This window comes from Cololabis saira, chromosome 11 (assembly GCF_033807715.1).
Source record: "Cololabis saira isolate AMF1-May2022 chromosome 11, fColSai1.1, whole genome shotgun sequence".
In the NCBI taxonomy this organism is placed as follows: domain Eukaryota; kingdom Metazoa; phylum Chordata; class Actinopteri; order Beloniformes; family Belonidae; genus Cololabis; species Cololabis saira.
Genome location: NC_084597.1, coordinates 3,949,886 through 3,965,339, shown reverse-complemented (window position 1 = coordinate 3,965,339; position 15,454 = coordinate 3,949,886). Strand labels below are relative to the sequence as shown.

General features: G+C 39.8%; 1 protein-coding gene across 1 annotated transcript in view; it reads left to right on the top strand.

The window, feature by feature from the left end:
• LOC133454848 (astrotactin-2) overlaps positions 1–15,454 on the top strand; it is a 178,366-nt gene that overhangs the window by 78,001 nt on the left and 84,911 nt on the right. Inside the window, exons 6-8 of the mRNA XM_061733571.1 lie at positions 3,518–3,602; positions 6,224–6,298; positions 14,349–14,486. Coding sequence (XP_061589555.1) covers positions 3,518–3,602; positions 6,224–6,298; positions 14,349–14,486 — 298 coding nt within the window. The remainder of the gene's footprint in view (positions 1–3,517; positions 3,603–6,223; positions 6,299–14,348; positions 14,487–15,454) is intronic.

The following is a 15,454-nucleotide window of genomic DNA, read 5'->3' as shown; positions in this document are numbered from 1 at the left end:
TCCCTCAACAGTGTAGGATTTTAGAACATCAACACAGCACCTAGTGCCGTACTGTGGCGTATCACTCCGCCCAATCTAAAACAGACTAATCACTACAGATAAACTGACTAGTGACATTATAGTCCCTGATTTACAGAATATAAAGAATATATTTATAAAATAATGAACCCTGAATTACCAAAATAACCTTCTTAACAAAAATAAATCTCCTCTTACACTTTATGATGTCAAATTGTATGTATTTATTTACTTTTATTTATTTATTTAATTTTAGTTGTTAAATTTCTGGAAAAGAAAAAAGTCAAATCATACATGAGAGAAACTATTCAGTTTGTGTCTAAATATTTGTACTTGTATGAAAGTGAAGATCATAATGCAAACCTGACATTTACTTTTAGTTCAGTTTGTGGAAAATGGTTGTCCTGGCTTTCTCTTTAAAACTTAAACAGTTATAAAGCATTACAAACTGGAACAATAGGGCAAACGCACAGCATTGTTTTGTATTTTGTGTCTTTCAAATAAAAGACCATTTTTTCCAGTCAGATGTTCCTCATTCAAGGTTGTTAAAAAAATACTGCTATAATATCGTATCGTTATCGTGACCTCAATATCGTGTATCGTACCGTATCGTGAGATTAGTGTATCGTTACACCCCTAATAAATATAAATATATATATATATATATATATATATATATATATATATATATATATATATATATATATATACACACACAGTACAGACCAAAAGTCACACTCCTTCTCATTATATTTCCCTTAACTGTTGCACACATGCTTAATACGGACGGTTGGCTCAAATTAAACTCGTCATGTGATCCGCTGGTTTTCTGACAGCGTACCATTTTCAGATTGACTTTATGTAAACAATTATAAATATATTCATTGGAATTTGATCAAATTGGTTTTAAAATATTGAATTAGACTCAAATTAGACCTCGTAAAGCTCCCTGATATTACTTTAATTTTCTTTTGATTGGTGCTGATTAAATAAACTTAAATAAAAGTTAAGTTTTTACTTGAAGGTTATCTTTGAATTTTACTAATCTTTATTTTTGTCCTAATTATATAAAGCGCCCAATTCTCAAGCTCTGGGTTTTCATTTAGAAGTCCCACATCAGAGAAATCAATATGTTCACTTTTCATTCCCTTTAGGACCATATTTAAGCCTATAAACAGTGAATTATTAAATACGTTCATTCTTTTTACATTGCTCTGAGAGAAAGCATCATTTGCGTCTGTTATCTGTTAAACTGTCCTGATTTGTCTCTGAATTTCTTAAGATTTCCTGCATAAACAGGCTTTTTCCTCTATTTCTGCCTCTGAGGGGATGTTAGGCCACTCATTCAACTACTGCTGGACTAGGGATGGGCGGTATGGACTAAAAAAATATCACGATAATTTCTGGCATTTATCCCGATAACAATAAATATGAGGATAAAAAAAATACCAATCCAACTCCATCTTTGTAACTATAAATCTATCATCTCCTTCCTTCCTTCCTTCCTTCCTTCCTTCCTTCCTTCCTTCCTTCCTTCCTTCCTTCCTTCCTTCCTTCCTTTCTTTCTCCCTTCCTCCCTTCCTTCCTTCCTTCCTTCCTTCCGTCCTCCCTTCCTTCATTTCTTTATTTCTCCTGTCCTCCCTTCCTTCATCTCGTTCTTCTTTCTTTCTTCTTTCTTTCTTCCTTCCTTCCTTCCTTCCTTCCTTCCTTCCTTCCTTCCTTCCTTCCTTCCTTCCTTCCTTCCTTCCTTCCTTCCTTCACATACATTGTGCGTCGATTTAACGCAAAACCATAAATCAGCTTTAAACAAAAACATCAACAGGAATTTATCGTTTTTACCGCGAGATACAAATTCTTACCGTGAGGAATTTTTTTGACGGTTTATCGTGAACGGTAAAATATCACCCATCCCTATCCTGGACTGTTGTTTACTGTTATGGCTACTGCTTTTTTATTTATGTATTTATTTATTAGCATCGGTTTAATTGGCCATTGGCACATAAGCACATTTGGTATATTCCTGTATTATGGAGTTGCTTCACAAGCTGCAGTGCAGAACAAACCAACTCTATCCTTGGGGCTTCAGCTAAAACATTTCTCATTTATGGAAAACAATTAAATATGGTGATAAAATGCCGCGGTGTGAAGGCACAGAGCCTCGGGAAGCTAATTCTGGGTTCAGTCACAGCACATGACAACAATATAAAGCATCTTTATTCCACTTATCAAGCCTCACATCTCATTTCAGGACATGTAACCCACAAATATTGTGTTATTCATTTATGTTGCTGTTTTTTATTTAAATGAAAAAACAGTTGCGTGTTTTAAAATTGATATCTGTCCGAGTCCAGATCTCATATCAGTCATGTAAATGTCTGAGAGGATGATGAAATTTGCAGGATTACCGACAGCAAACAGAAAGAGACTAATCAGATCTGTGTTTCTACATTTAGAACCGTCTAAATTCATGTAATGTGTTGGTGGCTTATTTTTGCACAACCAAAGAGAACGATTTATCCAACATTTAGGTAAACATTTCAATATCAGTTCCTCTGCAACTGAACTCCAACTCAAGACCAAGTCAAGACCAAGACCAGACAGTATAAAGACCAAGACCAAGACACTACCAAGACCAGATAGTAGGGTGGGGCGATATATCGAGATTTTAATATATATCGATATATTTTCAATGCGATATGGTACTAGACAATATCGTTTATATCGATCATTAAAAATTCTTTTTTTTTTTTTTTTTTTTTTTTTTTTTAGGATTTTGATATAGCTTATTTTGTGACAAATTGAACTGTCAACCTCAGTGGAAAAGTCTGCCTGTTACTGTCTACATTGTATTAATTGTACAGTGTATTTTAATTTAATTGTTATGCAGGAAAGGGATATTTGTTTTATTTTATTCAAAAAACATTTTTATTCTATATATGCAGGCAGTTTATTTTTGTTTCATTAGTTTTATACATTTTGATATTGTGCAGACCTCTGTTAATAAAGGAACCTGTGTGACATTTGGCACGACATTGTATTAAAACTGACTGTTTTTTTAAGGGTTTGCCTCAGAAAAAATGAAGCTAACAGAGATGCTAACAGAGATGCTAACAGAGATGCTATGCTATAATGCTTTGAGGGAAACCCCAATTATGGCACAGAAAAAATATCGATATATATCGAGTATCGCCATTTAGCTAGAAAATGTCGAGATATGACTTTTGGTCCATATCGCCCAGCCCTACCAGATAGTATCAAGACCAAGTCAAGACCAAGACCAAAGACTGTCGAAACCGAGACGAGACCAAGACCAAGACCGAGACAAGACCAAGACCAGCGACTGTAGAGACCAGACCAAGACCAGCGACTGTAGAGACCAGACCAAGACCAGCGACTGTTGAGACCAAGACAAGACCAGGACCACAAAAAAGGTGGTTTTGAGACCAAGACCGGTCTGGAGATCTACAAGTATCCACCCACGTGTTTTCCTGTCCTGCAGGCGAGTGCAGCTGCCACGAGGGTTATTCCTCCGATCCCGTCCACAAACACCTCTGCGTCCGCAGCGACTGGAGTAGCAACGAAGGGTAAGTCCTCTCTGCTCATCTCTGGAAACCCTCACACTTTATTAACTTAATAGAAAAATGACGGGAACTGTTTGCGGTGATGGATTTGTTATCCTACACAAGTTCATTTTCTGTACCGTGAATGCAGGAAAAAAAGCAATCTAACAACTTATACTATGCTTTGGCCCCTCAGGAGTGTAAAATATAAGCAATTTGTAGTTAATGGGCTGAAACATGCAAATGTACCTGTGCACACTTTTAACTTGATTTGCAAGAGGGAGGAAAGTCAACAGATTGAAAAAAGATAAAGTGGGAGGGAGGTTACGGTGTGTAATGATACAAAATCAGCAAAGGAGGACATGAAGAATGGGAGGAGAAGGGGAAGTTGCTGGAAAACGGCCACTGAGGGAGAGGAATTAGCGCTATTTCGGACTTTGTTCGGCCACATTTGGCTTTTTCTTGTGATTTCAAAAGAGGTGGCTGAAGTTCACAGTAATACCTGGACTATCCACTAGACTTGTAGTCAAGACCTAAACCGAGACCAGGACACTACCAAGACCAGAGAGTATAAAGACAAAGTCAAGACCAAGACCAGAGAGTATCAAGACCAAGACAAGACCAAGACCAAGATCAGAGAGTATCAAGACCAAGACAAGACCAAGACCAGAGAGTATCAAGACCAAGACAAGCCCAAGACCAAGACCAGAGAGTATCAAGACCAAGACCAGAGAGTATCAAGACCAAGACAAGACCAAGACCAAGACCAGAGAGTATCAAGACCAAGACAAGACCAAGACCAGAGAGTATCAAGACTAAGACAAGACCAAGACCAGAGAGTATCAAGACCAAGACAAGCCCAAGACCAAGATCAGAGAGTATCAAGACAAGACCAAGACCAGAGAGTATCAAGACCAAGACCAAGACCAGGGAGTATCAAGACCAAGACCAAGACCAGAGAGTATCAAGACCAAGACAAGACCAAGACCAAGATCAGAGAGTATAAAGACCAAGACCAAGACCAGGGAGTATCAAGACCAAGACCAAGACCAGAGAGTATCAAGACCAAGACCAAGACCAGAGAGTATCAAGACCAAGATCAGAGAGTATAAAGACAAAGTCAAGACCAGAGAGTATCAAGACCAAGACCAAGACCAGGGAGTATAAAGACAAAGTCAAGACCAGAGAGTATCAAGACCAAGACCAGAGTATCAAGACCAAGACAAGACCAAGACCAAGACCAGAGAGTATCAAGACAAAGTCAAGACCAAGACCAGAGAGTATCAAGACCAAGACAAGACCAAGACCAAGACCAGAGAGTATCTAGACCAAGACAAGACCAAGACCAGAGTGTATCAAGACCAAGACCAAGACCAGAGAGTATAAAGACAAAGTCAAGACCAGAGAGTATCAAGACCAAGACCAAGATCAGAGAGTATAAAGACAAAGTCAAGACCAGAGTGTATCAAGACCAAGACCAAGATCAGAGAGTATAAAGACAAAGTCAAGACCAGAGAGTATCAAGACCAAGACCAAGACCAGGGAGTATCAAGACCAAGACAAGACCAGAGAGTATCAAGACCAAGACCAAGACCAGAGAGTATCAAGACTAAGACAAGACCAGGACCAAGACCAAGACCAGAGACTGTCGACTGTCTTTCTTTCACAAAACTGCAAATACCTTTTTTTGGCCTTTATTCGTCACATGGCGTACCAGAAAGATTCAATCTGGCTCTTCTGTGGGAAGATGTACCTCCTCCATCAACGCGTGAAGAGCTTTGCAAATTATCCTAAAGCCTTGCATCAACCGGTGTCTCGTGAAATCCCTCAGATGTGTAAGGGACTTGCCTGGCATGTGATTTTATATATTTTCAAATGAAAATGAGTGGTTGCAAAAATAGGAATGAATCTGCCGAAATTAAAGAGGTTCTGGACGTCCTACCATAGTAATCTCTGAAATGATCACGATAGGAGAAGACATACGCTTCTCGGGACTTAAGCGTGTTGAAATATTACAATTTTGCACCAAAATTTAAGCAAGGCAAATTTATTTGTATAGCACAATTCAACACAAGGTAATTCAAAGTGCTTTACATCAACATTAAAAGCAGCAAGACACAATTAAACAGTAAATAACAAATAAAATTAAATAAAATATTAAGAAAAGAGGTAAAATAATAAAAAGCACTAGTTGTTAAAAAGTAAGGGCAGTAGATCCAGCAGGTTCATCTCATTCTTACAATGGCAAGAATTACGTTTCTATACGGTCAAAACGTACAAAGACCGGGTCAAATACAATATTATAAAAGTAATCTAACAATTCCTACGGTGAATTAAACCAATTTGACAATTCTATGCCACAACCACAATGCCTGTTTCCAGGTCTTATTTCACGCAACTGACGAGAATTACGTTTCTATACGGTCAAAACGTACAAAGACCGGGTCAAATACAGTATTACAAAAGTAATCTTTAATAGAAATGTAATAAAAATACGGCTTTACGGAGTTCACACCTTTGATCAGTTCAGTTTGTTTAGTTAGTGTCAAACTCATAGAAAGCATGAATCCAGGACTTTTAAGAGGCATCAGAATCTGACTGTGTGTTTGTGTCGTTGTGCTGCTGCTTCTCTGTATTCCTTCAAGCCCGTGGCCGTATGCTAACTTGGAGAAGGGATACGACCTTGTTACGGGAGACCAGGCCCCTGAGAGGATCTTCAGGTGAGTCCTACACCACACAGGTAGTCTCCTCCACATCTCTGTGGACACACAAGAGGCTCGTCATGGAATCGGATGAGACTCGCAGTAGGGATGGGCGGTGTGGACTAAAAAATGTATCACGATCATTTCTGGCATTTATCCCGATAACGATAAAAATGAGGATAAAAAAATACCAATTCAACTCCACCTTTTTAACTATAAATCTATCTCGCTCTCAGATCCGTCATGTTTGTTACACAGACACGTCATCAATGGGAATTTATCCTTTCTTTCTTTCTTTCTTTCTTTCTTTCTTTCTTTCTTTCTTTCTTTCTTTCTTTCTTTCTTTCTTTCTTTCTTTCTTTCTTTCTTTCTTTCTTTCTTTCTTTCTTTCTTTCTTTCTTTCTTTCTTTCTTTCTTTCTTTCAGGCTCATTTCCTTCCTTCCTTCTTTCCTCCTGCTCTCTCCTTACTTCCTTCCCTTCCTCTTTTCTCCCTTCCTTCCTCCTTTCCTTGTTTTATCCCTTCCTTCCTTCCTTCCTTCCTTCCTTCCTTCCTTCCTTCCTTCCTTCCTTCCTTCCTTCCTTCCTTCCTTCCTTCCTTCTTTTTTCCCTTCCTTCCTTCTTTGTTCCCTTCCTTCCTTCCTTCCTTCCTTCCTTCCTTCCTTCCTTCCTTCCTTCCTTCCTTCTTTTTTCCCTTCCTTCCTTCCTTCCTTTCTTCCTTCTTCTTTCCCTTCCTTCCTTCCTTCCTTCCTTCTTTTTTCCCTTCCTTCCTTCCTTCCTTCCTTCTTTTTTCCCTTCCTTCCTTTTTTCCTTGTTTTCTTCCTTCCTTCCTTCCTGTCTTCCTTCTTTTTTCCCTTCCTTCCTTCTTTCCTTGTTTTCTCCCTTCCGTCCCCAAAAACGTCAACAACAGGAATTTATCGTTTTTACCGTGAGATACAAATTGTAACCGTGGGGAATTTTTTTGGCGGTTTATCGTGAACGGTAAAATATCGCCCATTCCTAACTCGCAGACACCGATGGGTTGCAGACCAGCCGAAAGGAGCCCGTTCTGTCTTGATGCCTTTAAGATACTTTTACTGCCAGTTTTCAGTCTGGATGGGGTCATCGTGTTTGACATTTTTCATGAAGTGTGGAGCTGAAATGCCGACGAGACTCTGCATAACAATCAACCCTTTGTTAATCTCTGCGGTTGGACAAAACTGTCATCTCTCCCGTCCACTTCCATTGTAAAAACTGGGTTTTACATCACTTTATTTCTAATTAATGTACCAAAGAAAATCAACAGCAACTACATATAAATATAAAACACTTCAGGTACTGTGTGATGAGTTTGTAAAAGGAGGTTTTCTGGTAAAATTTGATCTTTTGATGAGTTTAACTGATATACGTACTAGTTACAATACACAGTATTGAGGTCACGATAACGATACGATATTATAGCATTATTTTTTTAACAACCTTGAATGAGGAACATATGACTGGAAAAAATTGTCTTTTATTTAAAAGACACAAAATACAAAACAATGTTGTGTGTTTGCCCTATTGTTCCAGTTTGTAATGCTTTATAACTGTTTAAGTTTTAAAGAGCAAGCCAGGCCAACCATTTTCCACTAACCGACCTAAAAGTAAATGTCAGGTTTGTATTATGCATCTTCAGTTTCATACAAGTACAAATATTTTGCCACAAACTGAATAATTTCTCTCATATATGATTTGACTTTTTCAAGTTTTTCGACTAGTTCAACTTCAACTAAAATTAAATAAATAAATAAAAGTTAATGAATAAACTATGAAAAGTCCCAAACTCCAAATGCAACATGACTGTTATTTAGCTTATGACAGAGATAAAAAAGATTGATTCATGCTGACCTTATACAGTAAGTAAAAGTTCGGAGCTCAAAACCCCCCAAGAGTCCCGTGATCAGGACCGCAAAACGGTACTAGTTTCTTCTGAGCGTAGAAAGATTTCCGTCCGTGGGTCGAGGAGCGGTCGTCACGTAATCCCGCTGCACCAATAGGATGCGCGTTACTAGTAAACACAATATATCAATATTAATAACCCGATATCGCGCTACAGTTTGTCACCTCCACGACACGTATCGTGACGTTTTTTATCACGATATTTCGTGGCACGATATATTGTTACACCCCTAGTACGAACGGGCGAAGGTCTGGCCGTCCACATAGCTTTATTGTAATTTACCGTTGGTTTTGGGATGAAATGTATTCCTGTGATTCTCTCTGGGTACCGGGTGTCACTTTTTAACCATTTTAGTATGGGTTGTAGCTGCGGCCGAGCCGACTTTGTTTTGGAAATACAGATCAGATTTCTGTCAGTTTGTTGATAAAAATACACTGCACCCTCACAAAACTACAAGTGTTCCTTTTACTAATACAAAGTTTATAAAATAATCCAGTGATTTAAATGTTGATACAAGGCAAGTAAAGTAAGTAAAGTAAGTTTCAAAGAAATAAAAGTGGAGAAACTATATTACTCGATACGGCATGTTAGGGGATGTCTCCAATAAACCCTGCAGTTCTGTACATGCTCTTGAGAATATAATTTGGGATATAACGATATATAAAGGATATAACACGTTCGCCAATATTCACTATTTCAGGTCAAACCGGAGATCACACACAGTTTTCTCAGTCTCAGTTATATATATTTAAAATTGTTCCTAGGCTTTTTCCATTGATGTGAATGAGAGAGACGGCCGTTTGGTCAAACCTGATAAACCGGATGCAGCAACAGAGGATGATGTTTCTGATTGGTCAGTCAGGGACCAATCAGAAGGCTGACAAAGGGTCAAGTCTTTGCAGATTAAAATAAATAAAGTACAATTAAAAAATAAATACATTTAAAACTCAATTAGCTTGTACAGAAGTTGCAAAGAAATAAAAGTGGAGAAACTATTACTCGCGACGGCATGTTAGGATCACACAGAGTTTCCTCAGTCTCAATTATATATATTTCCAGGCCAAATGGCCCCATTCATTCGGATGGGGTTTTTTACCATGGTGAAAAAAAAACCTATCCGTTAACGTAGCCTGAACCGCAACGTGCACCCATGCATGGCATACATCGTTGGATGCGTCTCCATCATGCCTCGATGGGCATTACTTTTCTCAGTCAAACGTGTTACCGTGGCAACGCTAGATGCCAAAAAGCAAAAAAAAAAGGCGAAAATTCGGATGCTTATTGCTCGGCCAAACTTTATCGTAGAGACATCGTTCAAACTTTCAAACACTCGGCCTGATTGGCACTAACGGACCCTACAACCTCATTATGCCAAGTATTACAGTTTTTGCAACATTGACCTTTCATTTTTTTTAAATTTCCGTTTGACTTTGGACGCTTGTTGCTAGGCAACAGATTATAGGGACTTGATTCAAATGTTTCAAAACCCGCCTCGCTGTGTACAACATATTTTAATTTCATGAAGCTGTGACTTACATATATTTTAAGTCAAAATGTCTGCCTAATGGCCCAATGCCCAAAGGTTTATCAACAATCTTTAACAGTTTACTAACAACCCTAAACTACTTCTTGGCCATTATTAACAACCCTAAACCACACAACCCTGAAGCAGGGGGTGTGGTTTATTAACAACCCTAAACCACACCCCCTGTGGGGAGCACAGGAATGAATGCAATACAACCATAAACACCTCAAACTGACATAGAACCACCCCGAACACAACCACTACAGCCCCAAACCAAAGCAGCGAGAGGGGTCGAATGGGCAGTAGGGCATGCCCATATCAAAATTCCCTGACATTTTCTAGTATATATTTAAAATTGTTCCTAGGCTTTTTCCATTGATGTGAATGAGAGAAACAGCTGTTTGGTCCAACCGGATAAACCGGATGCAGCAACGGAGGATGATGTTTCTGATTGTTCGGTCAGGGACAAATCAGAAGGCTAACAAATGGTCAATTGCAGAAACAGCTACACGGCATAAAGCAGGATTGAGTTTGTGAAACCTGACTGTATTTTGTGCTTCTTATATAGTTTTTTGTCCCGGTAATCTCCTTTCCTCTTCACACCGACCTTGCAGACGCAGCCACAATATCCCTTCTGCACTAAAAACACATTTCATCTCCACTGTGGTACACATAGCCGTAGAAAAATACTGCAATTCGTCGGGCGACGCACACACAAACACTGACAACAGCCCGCCCTGAGTTTTGCCAGAGACACAAGATTAAAGGACAATAGAAAGCACATAGCAGTTGCCCGAGCACAGATCCATTTGGCTTTGAGCAGATCGCTGCAGATAAGCAACACGGTGAGTAAAGATGCAGCGATCAAGTGGAAACCTGACCCGGGCTTAAGTTGGAAAGTTTTCTATCTCGTGTGGTGTCGAGGAGACGGAGAGGAGGCTGCAGAGCTCTTCAGATGGATGGAGTCAGTCCTATATGTCAGAGAAAAGAGGAGCGTAATCCTAACAGGGATTAGTTTCACAGCTGGAGAGCTCCATAGGAAGCCAAGTTTTGAGATTTTTTTGAGGTTCAGTAAGTAGATGTTTACACATGTTACTAACTGCATTTATGCAAAACCAGTGGCGGAGCGTGGGTCTCAGCACAGAGGGGGCGGAGCATTCTCCATGGGCCCTTATGATAGTCATTCTAATGTTCAACAACACCTCATCCTGCCCATCAAACAACATTTATTCTCACTTTTATTGAGCCAAGCAAGCCCATAGGCCTATGCTGCAGAAAGAACTTGTTCAGAAGAACACACACACACACACACACACACACACACACACACACACACAAAGGCCTGACAGCTGTCAATCACATGGCTCTGAAAACTCAGATAGTCACGGACTGACTCTGTTCCATCTTTGATACAGCTTAAATACAAAAAAAACTGGTCTAAAATTACACAATCTATTTAGATATATATAGACACAGCGGTCTATAACATTATTTCTGAGCTCTAGAACAGAGGATAGACTCGGCGGTCTAGTTGACAACAACACAGTTGACTCTTCCATAAAACTTTGTACATGCTTAGTCCTCTTTTAAAGTTTAGCGCTCTTCTCCTTCATGGCAAGTCGGCAAATTGGCGGTAACTGTTGGGGGTGATTTATGGTTCCGCGTTACACCAACGCAGAGCCTACGGCGTTGGGTACGCGGCGATGCACACGTACGGTGCGCGTCGCCGCGTACCCAACGCCGTAGGCTTCGCCGTACCTTACGGCGTAGGCTCTGCGTCGATTTAACGCGCAACCATAAATCAGGCTTTACAGCCAATCAGCGTTGGCTCACAGCCCTGATGCGTTCAGGACAGTTGTAAAGTAAGAATTAGCCTACACTGGCCGCACAATGCACATTTTATCGTAATTATAGCCTACAATTTACGATTATATATGAACGTATCACACAAAACGGGGCCCTATCATTGGGCCCTATGAGCTTGTGGGCCCTGTGGCGACCGCCCCCTCGCCCACTTCTGGCTCCGCTACAGTGCAAAACACAAAAGGAATCAGAGGGTCAGAGATGGATGGATGGATGGATGGATGGACGGACGGACGGACGGATAGATACTGTAGATAGATCAGAGTAAATATATTTTGAAAAGTGAGGTCAGGCTGAGTGTAAATCATGCAGAGTGAGTTTAAAAAAAAAAGTTGAAATCAAAGCATGAAAATGAGGTCTCTTACATATTAACCGGCTCTTTCTGTGAATGTGAAGTTTAATTAAAAAGAATAGCAGCATTTAAAGTTGAGATTGGAAATCACAGCACAGCCCTGTGCTGATGGTGAAGCCGTACCTTGTTTTGTTATTCCCCAGCGAGTCGCGGCTTCCTGCACGGCCGCTTCCTGCTGAGGTTATTAATATTCACTCAAGGAAAATCATGTCTGGTAAAACCAAATTACTTCTGCATCGCCTTGACCAGCGGCCGTCTGCACGCACGTCCCAGGAACTCGTGCACAGCTTGCTTTATTATATGTTTTTCAAACACCATTCTGTGTCCGACTGTGGCCGCTGAGCCACATTAGCATTTAGCGTAGCTGCAAAACAAACTGTATGGATTAAAGTAAACAGAACGTAATAGACATTGCATCTATCATCTGTTCTTCATTTTTTCAAATGTCAGACTGAACTAGTATGAGAATGATTCAGAAAGATATTTGTTTGTTGAACTCACACAAAGCCAACCCAAGGCAAAAGCGAACTAAGCGGCAGTGTTGCCAACTCCTCAGTAAGGAAAGTAGCTATTGGCTGTCCCAAAAGTCGCTAGAAGTCGCTTAATGACGTCATCGCCTAATTTGCATAATTGGCAATTTGCATATAACTGTAATGGACGCTGTAGAGACAAAAGTGAGTAAAAAACACCCTAAATATGTTTAGAACTACAAATGTACATAAATAATATAAAAATAATATATACAAATAACTTTTAATGATTGTAATGCTTTGTCTAGATCCACATTACACACATCAGTTTTGTCCTGTATTGTTAAATGTTATAACAGCAAATTTAATCAAAAGATTGTTATGTAGCTCTACAACCAACCCTCCTCCTTTATCCGGGCTTGGGACCGGCAAAGTGACCCAAAAGAAAAAAGAAACGTTTACATTTACATCCCGGTCTGCAAGCCAGCGGCGGCTTTGCGCAAGCGGATTTCATTTGCAGTCTGGACGCGGAGTGGTGAGGGTCTCCTCTCTGCTCTGCTCTGCCCACCAGATAAGTCTCCAATAACACCAGAAAAAGTCGCTAGATTTGTCGCTAATCGCTTTTTTGAAAAAAAAGTCGCTATAGGGGTCTGAAAAGTCGCTAAATCTAGCGACAAAGTCGCTAAGTTGGCAACACTGCTAAGCGGCTGCTTAGGTTCCCGTGATCACTAGGGGGCCCCCAAGAGTTAAAAGAGTTGGATGGATGGACGGACGGACGGACGGAGACAGACAGAGAGACAGACAGACAGACAGACAGACAGAGAGACAGACAGACAGACAGACAGACAGACAGACAGACAGACAGACAGACAGACAGACAGACAGACAGACAGACAGACAGACAGACAGACAGACAGACAGACAGACAGACAGACAGACAGGTAGATGCCCAAAACAGCAGGTAGGTATCAACAACAAAAGACAAACGTGGTTAGTAACACTACTAGGCCTGTGTTGAAAAAATCGATTTCCCAATTCTAAATCGATTCTCATATTCATTCCCAAAAATCGATACATATATCTAAAGATCGATTTTTTTGTGTGTTTTTTTTTTTTTATTGAATTTATTTTTTTTTTTTTCATCATTACATTACAAGTTTTGGTTATGTTTTTGTTTATCCCCAAAAAAGGAATATTTTGTTGGACAGGAGAATAACTGGTGCCATGTTTTTGTCTTTAAATATGTTTAAAGGTATGAAAACATTAAAGTGTTAGGTTATAATTGCATAAATTGTCTATATTTCATTACTTTATATACTGTCTTGGGGTTACATTTGCATAAAATGCTAAAAACCAAATGCTCAAAAATTAAAAACCAAAATAGACCGAAAATGGAACAAATAAAAACGGAATGTGGGAAAAAATAAAACTGATTTCATCCGTCTCTGTTTCCTCCCTGGATCTGTTTGGTAATTCTGACCCATTATGTTTCTGAAAGTAGTTCTATCAGCATTCTGGGAGGTGATTGGTCCTTACAGCATCATTAGCTGCAATACTTGCTGTTTAATCTCAATATAATACTAGTAGTAATATGTTGCAGAACTACAGTCATATAATTCATGCAACAGCTCAAGAAACAGTTTTAATAACACTAACCCAAATCAATATCGGAATTGGATCGAATCAAATCTTGATATTCGATTCTGAATCTTAAGAATCGGAATCGAATCGATTCTTGACATTTTAATCGATCCCCAGCCCTAAACACCACAACAACAATATGAAGTCTCCAACAACAGAAGGGGGGGGGGGGGGGTCACCTGTCCGTCACCGGCTCGTACATCTCAGTATATGAGGTTGTACGAATGTCACGTGTCTGTGCCACCTGTGACGGTGTGACGGGACTAAAACCCTCTTCCTGTCTTGTCGTTCCCCGGTAGGTCGTTTTACAGTCTGGGACAAGGGCTGTGGCTCCCGGTTAGCAAGAGCTTTGTGGTGCCGCCGGTGGAGCTGTCAATCAACCCCATCGCCAGCTGCAAGACAGATGTGTTGGTTATCGAAGATCCAGGAGAGGTCAGGTCAGTCTGACTAACACACACACACACACACACACACACACACCGTATAGAGCAGTGATCCTCACTATTTCTTTCAGGAGAGCCACACTGGCAGGGCAAAGTCAATAGGAGAGCCAATTTTACGGCAGAACACCAAAAGCCACCACAACCAAGCACATACCGTATTGTCCCGAATATAAGACGACCCTGATTATAAGACGACCCTCTTTTTCAAGACTCAAGTTTTAAGAAAGACTTTTTTGAACACCAAATTCAATTTTTATACAGAAAATAATTACATTACATCTGAAACAAATGATTATAACAATATATTGGAGAGAAAAAGCCTGTTATTTTCACTATTTGAAATCATTATCTTGAAGTTTGCATCATAACTTCTCCTCAGCTGCCGGTTAACCTGCCGAACTTCCACCCTCTTTTCTCCAGATTGGAGAAACTATGTTTCTCCACTTTCTGTTATCTCTTCTCTTATTTTCTTCTCTTTTCTTTCTTATACTATTTTTTATTTTTCTTCTTCGTGACAGGGGTTGGCTTTGGCCTGGGGAGTTAAGTTCAGCATTCGCTTTAAAGATATCTGGCGCCATCTAGCGTTGTGAATGGATATAACGTCTAGACCCCGAATGTAAGACGACCCACACTTTTTCTGTCTTATTTCATTACAAAAAACACCGTCTTATATTCAGGCCAATACGGTATATATCTACTAATTGTCACCACACAGCATACAATTTATAATGCAGCCAATGCAATCCTGATGTAAAAATACTTACCTTAATACTGGGATGAGTGAAAGCAGGCATGCATCCCCTTGACTTTATGGATGTTGTATTTGTAGTTTGTTGTTGAAATCCTTGTGAGGCATTCAAGGTGTGCATTGGTGAGCCGTGTCTCTGTTTCCTTTTGATGGTGTTCATGGTTGAAAATGTGAACTCACATGTGTATGTGCTCACAAAGAAGGACATGACTTT